The sequence below is a fragment of the Galendromus occidentalis genome, unplaced genomic scaffold, assembly GCF_000255335.2.
Source record: "Galendromus occidentalis unplaced genomic scaffold, Mocc_1.1 scf7180000077528, whole genome shotgun sequence".
Classification (NCBI taxonomy): domain Eukaryota; kingdom Metazoa; phylum Arthropoda; class Arachnida; order Mesostigmata; family Phytoseiidae; genus Galendromus; species Galendromus occidentalis.
In genome coordinates, this window is record NW_003805516.1 from 411,169 (window position 1) to 424,627 (window position 13,459).

General features: G+C 53.2%; 1 protein-coding gene across 1 annotated transcript; it reads left to right on the forward strand.

Moving 5' to 3' along the window:
* Positions 1 to 1,421: 1,421 nt before the first annotated feature.
* LOC108864886 (uncharacterized) lies at positions 1,422 to 13,435 on the forward strand. Its single transcript, XM_018641314.1, has 4 exons — positions 1,422 to 1,476; positions 11,497 to 11,677; positions 13,020 to 13,258; positions 13,422 to 13,435. The coding sequence occupies exons 1-4, from the start codon at positions 1,422 to 1,424 to the stop codon at positions 13,433 to 13,435; spliced, it is 489 nt and encodes a 162-aa protein (XP_018496830.1).
* The last annotated feature ends 24 nt before the right edge of the window (positions 13,436 to 13,459 follow it).

The following is a 13,459-nucleotide window of genomic DNA, read 5'->3' on the forward strand; positions in this document are numbered from 1 at the left end:
CAGCGGGAAGGTATTCGCAATCTGCTGGGGAGCGACGACAATAAGCGAAGGTCTTCTCGGAACAAGGCAATGTCTTTCGGAAAAAACGTGTGACGATCGGCTCTCAATCTAAATCTAAACTGACGCTGAAATTCGAACTGATCCGTGAAAAGATGAATCCACGAATGGACCAGGAGCGTCTGAACAATACCGAGTTCTATATCGGAGCAAGAAGATGTCGAGCGAGGAGGAAATCGCTCCTTCCTCAGTGGGATGCAAACCGTCGTCTCCTCTAAAGCGGACGATGGTGGAATTTAATGAAAAATGAGAAATGCTGTACAGCCGATCGCTTGTCGCGGGATTGTCGTTTCCGGAAGGCAATCCCTGATTCCCAGTCTCCTATGCCTACCGGCTAGAAGTGGCGATACACTGATTCCTGACCCCGACTCCTCCTATTCGACATCGCTATCCTCCGATTTCGAGTCCTTGTGTGACGAAACTCAAAAGAATTATTGTAGCCTCCTGAGCCGGTCTCTCTTCGCGTTTCCATGTCCCATGCAGATTCGCAACGATATGTTGACTGCGCCGTGTTGTCTTGATTGGGATTTGTCAGCTCAAGTACGGGAGCCGGCTCTTACCTCCGGGGTGAGAGGATGGTTCCAAGGGATCCCTCTGACTCTCGGCCGAATGCTAAAGAGTATCCTCTAGCCATGGCTGGCCCTGTCGTCCCGGAGGTCCGGATCCCCGATTCTGAGAAATTCCCAAGTCTCCTCGAAGCCAGAGTCAATTGAAAGCTGGTGGGTAAATGCTATGATGCCACCAACTTTCCGGACTACGCGGGGGACGCACAGACATCTTTTGCGTCGTCCACAGACCGAATTAGAGCTCTCCAGGAATCGTCCAATGGCCCTTGTCGGCTTGCAACATGGAGCCGTAATGTCTCGGGACCGTGGACGGCGTTTCTGCTAAAAAGCGTTCGGACCGCGAGCCTCGACAAGAGTGGATCTCCAGAATTCCTCGAGAACGAGAGGCGTACTCATCATTACAGCAGAAATGACATTTCATTGCAAGGATCATAAGGGCGCGAGATTCTCGGTCAAATATCTCATGTCCACCGTCGATGTTGGGAATGCTGCAAATCATTGCGGGGAATCGGCCTAGTCTGTCGTCAGAACTTGAGCCCTCTTCTCCATGCATCGGAAAATCTATCCCGCCGAGCTAGCTCCCTCCCTCCCTCACTCTCTCATTTGTCCTTCCCTTCGAATTCCTTCCCTTGCCATAAGAGCAAGACTAGCACGAGTCTCCATGGCGCCAGTCACAACATTACCCTGCTGCTGCGGGCGCGGATCCGCTGTGAAGTTTTTGGGCGGTAGCCTCAGAGCACTTCGACGGGCACCGCCAATACACAACCACTAGTTGGAACTCTAGCCGACTCGTGCGCTATGACGTCCGTGATTCCGGCTGCGTTTTTCGTAGCCGCGCTGCAGGTCATCGAGGGTGAGTAGAGAGAGTTCTTAGAGTGGGCCGATGTGGCAAACGATTGATGCAAAGACCTCGGCATCATGGACCGTACGGGGAAGCGCGCACGGGGCCCTGCAACATCTGCCATTGAGGATTCCGCAGCCTCGCCTGAACTCTCATAATCTTTCATGAAAGGTGGCTCCGACTCGCAACTCACGCATCAGGGAACGAAAAAGCTCCGAATAATCGAAATATTTTAAGGGAGAATATCGCGGATCTCCGAGCAGCTTGCCGGTTCCGTCCGTTCCTGGAACGGAGTGAATTCATTGAAAAGGCCCAGCCTCACTGAAACTTGCGAGAGTCCCCTCGCGGGCTCACGCACTTCTCGTCGAGAGAAAATTCCGGGGCTCCTAGTCTGCAGTCTGCATGAAAATATCCGACAATGCAGAGAGAGAGCGTGAACAAAAAATGAATCTCGGATTTGCGTTTGATGGCTCGTCGTTCTTTAGCTATGCATGCTTTTAGAACAGCGAACTGCGCTCGACTTGTCCGCAGGCAGAAGGCTCGATGATTTCTGATGCCTACTTTCATTCCCTTCACCAGAAGATAGCGCTTCGGGTCCCCTTTCGGAAGTGTATTTGATCAGTCTTTCGATTCCGCCGGGCAGGGTCTGATTAGAAAACTCGATCCTGCGACAAGGAATCCTTCGGAGTCCTATTGTTCGCTGAGACGAGCAGCGGGATCGAGGTCTACGTGAGTGCCTCATCATGACTTCGACTCCATCCATGGGAGCGCAGTTTGACTTCCGATCCGGCGGAGCCCTCAATTTTCGACTCTCTCGGATGCCTCCGGCTAAACAAGATTGTCCCGGTGATTCAGCGCGGCGGCATATCCCTGGGACGGTCGTGAATAGTTGGCGCTTAAAAAGCGACTCTTCTCAACTAGTCGCCTCCGTCGCCGGCTGCGGAAATCAAAAGTTTCAATCTCTTCGCCGGAGTGTGTCTGTGAGTTACTCGCCGCCGTCGGTGATCCGAACGAGTGAGCTCGGCGAGCAACGAACGGAGGGACGAGCGGCTCGGCTTCGCCAGAGAATTTACTTCGTGTGTTGACTGTCTGTCAGCTGCTGCTCATGGTGAGCTGCGGCTATGGGCGCAGGAGGTTTCCTCGATTATTCGAACTTGATGACTCTCGCTCACACCTCGATCCGAGTTCGGTAGATTGACGGAACGGATTCTATCTTAATTGAAAGTTTCTCTTCATCAACGGAGACAAACGCTGACGACAAGGTCTAACGTTTCCGGGTCGCCGCCCCCTACCGTCCGACACAATGCCGTCGTGAGTTGGCTCCGACTGTGTCTTGCCAGCAGGGCCTCGGTTCAACTCACTGTTGTGCCCAGGGCTGAACCCGTCTAATAAAATGAAATGAATGAAAATCCTAACCGCCGCAATGGACGAGCAGAGTAGCATCTACCGTATCGATGTGCGGGACCGCCGGGGTTCCAGCTCTTGATTTTAAGAAGATTCGGCTGTTTCTGACGGGGGCGGGGGAGATTGTCGAACGATCTTGAATTGATGAAATTATAATTGCCAGTCCTCCCTCAGAATGAGAAATATCCGAGTAAGCGCACACCACTCCGCGGACTGCCGTAAATCTCCGATTTGGACCACCCGTGAGCCGAAACCGAGGAATCTATGGTCGTTTCTTTGTTGCCTGCAATCCGGAATTAAAATGAAATTATGTGCTCAGGAGTTCACGCTCTTCTCGCCGTCGTATTCCGCGGTGCTGCAGAAGACGCCGAATCGCACTAGCCGCCTGGCTTCAGTCCACTCATTCCCATTCGCCGCGTCACCCTCCTCCTCTAACCGTTTAATGAGCGTCATGTCTGAAAATTTTAATTGTCGACCTCCCTCAGAGCAATCGGTTCGATACGCGTGTTCGCAGAGCGCGGACCGGTCGGCTGCGAAGAACCGTCGAACTTTCCCTGCCGAAAATTCTGAGTGAGGAGAAATCTAACATAAGCCATGCATACATACATATAAACAGTCGCAGTATCGCTGCTCGGTTCGCGGGCGAAATTCCGACTCATCGCTAGACGCATTCTTCCTGCTTTCGCTTACTTTCGCCGTGAGAGTCCGGCGGGAAAAGAAAGTCTCCTTTATCGGGACCGTCGTGAACGCCCGGTGGCAGAGCTCGAGTAATCCGAGTTTGGCGCCAGACGATCTGCTACCGGACTAGCGACCTGTTTTGCTCTCTGTTTGATCCGGCGGGTCAAATTACTCGGTCGGTCAGTCCGACTGATTTACGAATCTACCGCCGCGATTATCCCAGTCAGCGGTTCGTGGTCCCTTACGCCGCGCAATGAGAACAAGACTCGCGAGCGGTTTATATGGAGTCGTCCTCCGGACCGACGGAATGAGCAGCGTGTGCGACGTCGTTGAGAATAACTGAAACGAACGCTCGGCGACGCGAAAACCAGAACAAAGCCCAACTCCAGGCTGCAGCGCTGCGCGTAGTCCACCAGAAATCTTGCAGTCAACTTGCCGCTGGCTCGCTTGATAGCGGCTGTGTGTCAGCGGTTCGCTGGGTGTGATTCGCGTTCGGTCCGAATTAAACAGAGCGGGTGTATTCGCCATCTCCCTCAGAGCCACGTCATGGCGATTTCTCCAAACACGTTCGGAAGTTCCTAGTCGCTCCGTGTTTGCGAACGTCTCGAGCGCGGGAGTTCGGAACGTTTCAAGGGCCGGCTTTGGACGAGCGTTGCTTTTTCAGCGCTTCGGGCTTCCATGACCTCAAGGTCTGAATCTTTTTCGCAACGCGAAGCAATTATTTTCTTGGTGCGCGGTCACTTGCCAAGCCGCTCGAGTCCACTTTCCATCGACTTGTGTCCTAGAAGAGGGTTAGAGCACACAAACCGCGGTCCGCTGAGATCAATGACGGCCTTCGATGAACTCAGAATCGTCAGAGAGGATCTCGAAATAGTCGAGAACAAACATTGTACATCGCGATTGAAGAGCTAGCCTTGTCACCCTTTGGATACGGTCACCTGTCTACAAGTCCTCAGCATCCCGAATGCCAACCCTCTTCGGATTGCCGTGCGACGAATCCACAGCGACTGCTCTACAATTCGGATTGAGTAATTCCGTTGTTCGAATTTCAATGAAGATCTTGCTTTTTCGGTGTTTCCAAGAACTTCGGTCGATTCCCCGGACCTCTGCCCGTCCAACCCTCGCATTGAAAGAGTTCTTTCGGAGCACCGGAACTTTCGGTGTCTCGGTCTCGGAACGTTTGCATCCAACCGAGGGTCGTTCAGCTTGGCTGACGTGTCGAGTGTTTGACGTGCCGTTTCCGATACAGGTTTTGTTGTCGAGAGGAGCAGCGAAGCTACTGTCGGAGTCAGAAGCTCGACGCAGTGCACAGTTATGTTACCAGAACATTACCGCGGTGTCTCTCTCCGACGCCATCGCTCAAGACTTGACAAGTGCGCGATGCGTCCGACGGACTGTTTGACTGACGGATTGTGAGACACGCTCTTGACGTGTGATTTCGTTGGATCCTCTTTTCTTGTCCGCCGCGTTTTCTTCGCGCGGTCGTTCCGAGTGTTTTGGAGTCATTCGATCTCCCGTAAGAGCCCGCATGAGGCCCGAAACTTCATTTTTTCCGATTCAGCTATTTCGGCATCTTCCGTATTCTCGGTCATAAACTCACCCAAGAGTAATTGACCGTGAAAAGAACGATTGTTTGCTGCGCAAAGTGACGCGCGAGTAATTCGTTGCAGGTATGTAGGTGATAAGTGATCTCGAGCGATGCCGAATTCCTGCTCCTGCAGACGATTCCCCTCTCTGAAATTTTCCCCCGTCAATCTGTGCCCGATTGGGCCGAGCTGTGAGCTTTTGACCGCTGTTGCAGTGACGTAATCTCTGTATGAGCGGGATGAACGTTTCGGTTTCTCTCCTTGAAGCTTCTGCGTTGGCGCGGTCACGGTCTACTCGCTCGAGCTCAGAGGGCTGAACCGCGAGCGGAAACGGGTCCGGCCGTCGCGTCAAGCGACGTGGTCTGGCTTTATGGCATATACGCGTTCACCTATTCATGACGACGCACTCGTCTTGCGATCGCGCCCATTTCCAGAATACTGTATAGGTTCGCTGTTTGCTCCTTAGATTGAATTTAAAAAAAATGCAGCCCGCATCGAACACAGCTCGCGAAGATGACTTACCGTCATGCGATCGTGTTTCCTTGCGTTCCTCAAACCGCTGAAGTCGCGGAAAACAGCTTCCGATGGATAATCACCAACCTAGGTAGGCATATCCGGTAATTCGAGGCCAGAGTTTCGGATTTCGGAAGAAAAACAGGCTGTTCCGTTCGAGATGTACCGAATGAGAAATCCTAGCCTCCATTGAAGGAAATACACAATTTTTTCGCGTTCTTTATCGAGCCTCAGAGTGTCCAGCGCATTCCGCCGCTGCTGGTATTCCTTGGAATTTGGAATGCCTCGAGTCTGAGCTGATTAATTCTAGAAAGAATTTGAGTCCTCCTGTGAGCTGAAACACGAGCTCAAGCTCCGAACACAAGTTGCTCGTCCGCAATGGGACGCTGGGCGAGAGTATTCCCATATTGAGCAGGCAAATATACGCGTAATCTCGGCCCGGTTTCCTGCGCAGAATTCTTCGTTGTTCACGCTGTGTTGCTGGATTCGTACCGCGCACAAAGGATGGCGCAGGGTCTTGGCTGGCTGCCAAGCAGCGTCCTGGCTCTCCCCTCTGCCTCGTTCGGGAGTAGCGACGGGCAAAGCTTACAATACACGGCGACCAAGACAGTCGGTCTACGCGCCAAGTGGCTGCGTATAAATAAAAGAGCTAGTCTGGACGGCGATACGCGGCTGGCCTTTCGTTACGCTGACACCCGTCATAAAGTCCATGCTGCTTTGACAAGTGATTGTTTATCGGTGTCTACCGCCAATTTAACGGGAGTCGGGCTCCCTCCCATGGAGCCCCCGCTGAGCATCGCCTAGAAGAAGCGCTCGATGAGACTGAAATCTTGAAATCGGACGCTGCGGCGACTGCGCGCTCTGCAACGGCGGAAATTTCCCTTCAGGCAGACATCGATGACAGGGTTCGTGCAGTCGAGTAGCGTGAGTTGACTTGGAGCCTCCAACAGTCGTCCACATCATCATCCACCCCGATACCTCGAATGTCCGGTCCAGACAGCGAATCCTTAGCGAGGAAGACTGTCGCAGCAGACGCCGATCTCGGGACTTCCCACCGAAAGGAATGAACTCGGTGGAGGCTCGATATCGACTTCGGAAATTGGTCCGAGAGGAGCAAGGGTGAGCTCGCAATATCTCGGTCATCCGATCGGTTACGGATCCTTCATCCCGTGTTCGGGAAGGCGCGGTCACGATGCTCTGACTCGCCATGACAGCTCCACGTTACGATGAGTCATCCGTAGACGACTGGAGCCTCCGCCGGCCCTTGGTCGCGCGACTCGACTGAGTCCTGGCTTTGCGTGTGCCGGTCTGTGGTCCTCATCGTCCCCTTCTTGAGCGGAGTGGTCACCGTCGTTCGCTGCTGGCGTTGCTCCCGGGGAGGAGGGTCAGGACCGGCTCCCGATTGCACTCCACGTCAAGCTACGGTGACACCGTCACGAGCGAGGTCAAGAAGGGAGGAACGAGCCGGCGCGGCATTTCCCTCCGCTCGGAAGCCGTTCGGCTCTAAGCGTGAGCAGCCACTGAGCATCGAAGCTTCCCATCGGACAAACATACGGAGTGGGCACGCGCGGAGGCCGCGGCCCTGCCTGCGAGGAGCTTGTCACGTAAAGAGCAGCCATCAAGGCACGCCGCCTGGTCAACCGACGGGCCACGCCCCTGAGAATATTCCGAAGTCGCCTGGTCATGGGCCATCGGTCCACAGGTATACCAGTCCGTAGAATGCCAAGATTCCTTGAACTGATGACAATGCCTGACGTTCTATCGAAAGCTCAACGGACTTGCCGGAGCTCAAACTCGATGGAATGCAAGGGGCATCTGCTCCCCGGAGTCGAGGCTTGCTCGCTGAGTCTCCATCCTCAACAAGACCCTCCCTTATTCATGGGGCTTGGTCATATTGGTATCAGCGGGATGAGCCCCTGAAACATGCTTGCGGAAGGCTCGCGTCGCTCCCCGCATCCCGCGCGGGAACTCGCCGGACGATTCATCGCCCCGAGCTGTCCGGCTATAGATACGGATGAACGCGGAGCTTGAAGAATCAACGGTAGTCGATCACTGAACATTGCGCGGTATCGCTCCTGAATCCGATCGGAGAACTTGGCAGGCAAACGACTTTAGCGACCCCTGCCGCTGCCTATCCGACGTGGAGCTCTGCTCCGGTGCATCCCATTGATTGACGATTCCCGGATTCCAGAGTTCACTCCTTTCCCCTCAGAGCGATGAGGTCGCTTGCGACGCCGTGGGAATGAGCGAACCCCTCACCTCGGGCCTTTCCGTGGTGGTACGAACCACAGGCTGTGTCGCTCGCGCCCGCTTGCCGCCGATTATTTCGACCGAGCCCGGGAAATTCCGTTCTGCTCGTCGGAAGCGGAAAAAACGCACTTCCGGGGTGATAGCTGGGCTCGTGGACTGCTATCGGGACGAGGACGGATTTTCTCCACCTCCTCGATTCGGTCCCTCACTGATTGGATTAGCGCGCCCGCTATCCGAACTCGATTCGATGGTTACGTATTCGAAGTGAGCCAACAGAAAATCAACACGTAACATTGCTGCTCCCTCGCTATTTTCCTCAACTGCTGGCATGGCTCACGAGCGAGCTTTGACGTGGGTAGAGCTCTCCTACGCGGCTCGTTCCACAGTTTGACCGAGTGGTGGTTTGATTCAAGACGAGTTGCGCTGCTTTATTTAGGTTTATTCCGTTTATGACACTGTTCCACCTACACGAGTGGTAATTAATTGCCAAGAACTCTTGCGGAGAGACTTCCAAATTGAGATACGCTCAAATAGTCTTCCTCTCTCATCATACCCATGAACATGGATGTTTCTTGCTCGAAATTCCGATAGCGAGTCTCTGTAGAAAAACGATATCGCTTCCGAGCAGCGCGTACGTTGTCGACCATATCTCGAGCGATTGGTGGGGCAGCATATGCTACGGCTCTCGACGTTCACGCATCTTTTCTCCCGACGAGAGCGAAGGCGAACTCCCCCTGTCGCCGTACCCGTACGGTGCTTCATCGATATCGGATCCCTGTTGATTCGCTCCTGACTGTCGTCGGTCTTTTCACGTAATGCTCTCGACGAGGCTATGATGCCATGAAAAGCGGGAAGACGCTGGGAAAACGCGTGAATAAAGTTCGTCGAGCGGTTCCCGAACACCGTCGTCATCGTCCGCCGCTAGTCAGCCAAGAAACTCTGCCCGAGGGACCACGAGAGGCGTTCAACGGCATTGACAGTGTGAACGGGGAAAGTAAAAGAAAAAGATGGACGATTTCCGGTGTGATGGAAAGCTGAGTCCGGAAGGTCCCGCGTATCTCCCGTCAATACACTCGACGTTACCTCAGGCTAATCGAGGCTCGAGCTAGACTCGACTGAATTATCCGGGTCGGCTCCCGCTGACCGAAGAGTTCAAAATAGTGAGAGCGGAGGCAGACCGTGGCGATTCCGGGGCGGCTCCGCGGTCTCGCAAGGCCTGCGACGAGTCCTGGGACTCCCCACGATGCTCGGGTCAAAGACTTCCAATCGATCTATGGGTCTATATTAGTCATCGATAAGAATTGTTGGGACTCTATCCTGTGTACGCGGAGTCTGGACTCTTTCGAGTTCGCATGAACCCACCTCTGGGGGATTTCTGCTGGATTTCCCTGCGTAAAATCGCTGATGGCAATCTCTGCCACCGAACGCTTGGCCGAGCCTCTTCGAAAAAGTCAAGTATAGCCTCGGCTAGATAGCGGACTCTTGGGCATCTCTATCGGTCGCTATCCGAAGCTGAATCAATCGAGGAAGAGAGAGATCTCCACTGAATTCAGACTTTTCCTCCCGTCGATTCTCTGCTGCTTTGAGGATGCTGTTTCGAGAGTGCTCGCGATAGACCACGATGACGCCTCCGTCGTCAACCTGCATCTCCTCGCAAATCGTGAATCGCAAGGCAGACCCCAGACAGAGTTCGCGCCGCTTCGACGCGAGCTCGATTCGCACGATGAGGTAGCTGGACCACTTAACCAGGGTTCCCAACTATCGGCCGCGGGCCGTGACCGGTGTACCGCTACAACCCAGCGACCGGAAGCGCAGGAGGTTCCGGACCGAGACTTCGTAGGTTCGCCCATATGCATATCAGAGATTCAACCCGATCGGGGGCTAGATCGATCAGCTTCCATATCGGAACCTTTTGACAGCTGGGTCGAGGTGTCTTCAATTGTACACGGGAGGAATATCCGAAGTCCCTGTCACTGATTGATTTTCCTTGACCCTCCGGGACCTGGGATTCCTCCACACAGACGAGAGAAGTCATTGATACGCAGAGCAGGTGTCCAAACATAGGATGCTGTTAAGCAGCCCAAAAATAGGTTCGCCGAACCCTCCGCGGCGAATTCCTCGTTGTGTCACTCCGGACTTACGAGCTAGCGAAGAATCGTGCTGACCGATCGCACGGTGACATCGTGCGACGACGAGAGCAGAACCCTCCTCGAGTCCCGATGCATCGCGAAAACTAGAGGGAAACAGGAGGATTATGAATTATGAGAAATACAATTCCAAACGTAGAGGAATCACGTCAGCATCAGTTTCCGAATGGGTGGTCGGGAAGGAGATCGGAAGTGCTGAAGGAGCGACGAAGGAGAGACGAAGCTCAACATTCCACAGTTGTGATGAAGCCGGCAAGGGCAAATCGTATCTAGGCGAGGGTGATGAATTCGTTATGTTTGCTAATGAGATGACATGAGCCCATGCATCCGCTGAATTCATTGACGGAGCGGAACCCATTCGGATACTCTTGACTTACGACGACTCGCCACACCCCAGGGCACGTTATTCGTAGCGCATCCTCACCGGCTGGAAGGTCAAAATGAGAGAAGCTCGACTGTGGTGACTTCTCCGTGAGCGCTGCCGGCGGCAAGATCACGGCTCGAAGAATGCAGCGTGGGAACGTCGTCCGCCATTCGGCCCGTTTCCGAGTGCGTTTTTATTTCTTGAGTGTTTATGAAAGTCAGCAACTCTCGAATTCGCGGAAGACTTCATGGAGACCGAACATTCGAGGATCCGACGATAATGCAAAAGTCGGAGGTTCGGGATTCTGAGCAAAATCGATCCAGCGTATATCCGGAAGACTTCTCTGGATGATCATCGGTCTGATCCGCGATAGGAACAATGCTGTAGGGCGTCTCCCTCGGATTGCGGTCGTTCGTAGATAGAACCAATCGAGTGGTCGATTCCCACGGAGGTTCATTCGAATATCATCGGCGGGAAACTCCCTGGGAACGTCATCTGAAAAATTCCACATCATGAAGCCTTCCGAGTTCACTCTGTCAAAGACACAATCTATGACTTCGTACCTTCCGTCGAATTCTCCGACGCATGAGAGTCTTCCTCCTGAAATCGGCATAGTCTCGTCGACCGGATGCGTTCAACAGAATTCAGAGAATCTCCGATCGAGTTCTCAGTCAATGTTAGAACATCCCCCTGACGTCTCAATTTTCTGTTGTCGCATCAAGTTTGATCCCACGCGCCTGTCGAGGTCTGCGTCCACGAGGTATCTTCCCTTGATTGGATAGAATCGGCGGCGTCGAAATTGAGCGTATCGTACCCTGCTAGGAGGACTGACAGAGTGGGATATTGTCGTAGCGTGCGTCGGTCATGTCCCACCGGGAGTGAATAATTTATCATCGGTTCCTTCTCCTCCTCTTCTCAGAGGACGAGACCTACGAGACCGCCGATAGGTATGCTCGAGTGAGTATCGATCCGGAGAATAATCGACATCTCGGCACCAGCCCAAGGAAGACCCGCCGTGAGGCTGGTTCACAGCAAATCGAAAACCGTATTAGGCACAGTATTCGCATCAAAGTTTTTCTTCACGTTCCAGCGTCCGTCACGTGCCAGGAGAAACTCTTCGATGACGACGAGCGCTCAAGCTACCCGAATCACACACAGTTTCGGTATTACCACTGCCCGGGAAGATTCCCATCGAACCACACCTTGTGCTGTGACCTTGATCAACAGAAATGCTGTCCGCCATTGCGGCATTTCTACGAAATAGACAAGACGTAAGTGTTCCCCTCCTAAGTCTCCGCATCGGCCGTAGCCTGTTCTCAAACTCTCGGTCTTTGAGATTTGATTTTGCCCAGTCTGCGCTTGCTGTGAGCGGAGGCGAGCTGGAGCTCTAGCAGAAGATTCGGGGCATTCGAATCGCGTTCTTTCGTTAGCCCGATAAGAAGCAGGGCTTGAACTCACCCCCGCGCTCCGTAAATATTCGGAGAGCGTTGCTTAGCGAAGGGCAACCATGTCAGAAGATTACAGGAGCAAGCGAAAAAGCGAAGTCGAGCCCTGTTCCGTTGAGTGACGTTAGTTTCAGGATTCGCGAGGTCGAGTGATGGTCGCTTCCTTCCGGTCGTGCAGTGATCGAATTTGCCAAGCCGCGGAGGCCAAACCGCGCATATCTACGGAACGAGAAAGACGAGCGTAGAACCCCGGGTCCGAAGAATAGATCCAGACACGACCGCGGTTAACGAAACAAAGGATTCATCGGGCTCTCTCGGAAAAATCAAGGAGCTGAGCATCAACGTCTTGAACGCCTCCCTTCGATTTTTCCGAATATATTCAAGTCCGCGATGTCTTCCCATAGTCGAAGAAAAACCAATTTCTGGGGATGTTTGCGCGTGAATAGAGTTTGCTCCCCGAAAAGAACGGTAGTGGCGTAGCCTCTGCAGCTGCTCACTCTCGCGCTCGGCCTGGGGCATCGACATCAAATAGAGAGTTGAGCCCAGCAAGGACAACATCTGCGTGAAAAATGCGCAATCAAAGTGTCAGAGCTCCGGAGGGGTAATTGAGGTTCTCCTCTGCCGACTCTGCTCGACCCTGCACAATGACACCGGAATGCTCGCAGAGCCGTCAGGAATTAGGACATTGGGGGAAGTGTCCGACGATGGGGTGACTCATCGATAATATTCTGATTTATTGAACGAATCCTTTATGATCCATTACCGAGTGCAAGATGCTGTTACTGATGCCGTCACCAGAACCCTGCGAAGAGCCCTGAGGCCTACGGGCCATCGGCCCTGCGCATTTTTCTGATCCTCGTGCTGTAGCATAGGTTCCGGGAAAGCGGCCCCTCACGAAACTCTTATTCGTCATCCGCCCGTCTCTCCGAATGATATTCTATGCACGCGGCTGGTTCTTGCTAGGGTTTGTAAGAAAATGCCTATTTCATGAAAAACCGCGAATATTGACTGCTTTATCCGATGTCCCCCATAGAGTCCCATGTTGGAGAAAAACCGCAGTTGCGGCTAATGACCGCGGTCGCGAGGTTCTTACCCCGTCTCGAGGAGGAAAGCGCGTACAAGATATACTACAATTCTTTACCCTAAGAAAGTGCAATATTTATTCCAGATGGGCGGTCGTTATCTCGGTCACTGTGTCCGTCTTGTGCCTTCTCATCGGGATAACCTGCCTCGTATGCTGCTTCTGGAGGAGATGTCCCCTCTGGACATGCTGCAGACCTCAACCAAAGCACGATGTTGCCTTTTCGGATCAATATGAAGAAGTTCCAGTTCTACCTCCGGAAGAGAAAAGCAAGAAATCCAAAGCTCCGTTGGCATCACTCGCGTCCACGAATGCCAGCCAGGATAGTGAGTTCTTTTGGAAATTCGGAGCTCATGAAGGAAGAATTGAATAATGTATCATCATAATGTTGATATAGTTCGAGGCACTGCGGTGAACGAATCGCGTTCGAGAACATAATGCAGCGCGAGAAGCATCGATCAAATCTAAATTCCTGTGTTCTCATTACAGATCTCGATGCTTAGTCCGCAACGAGGAGCCAAGTTTTG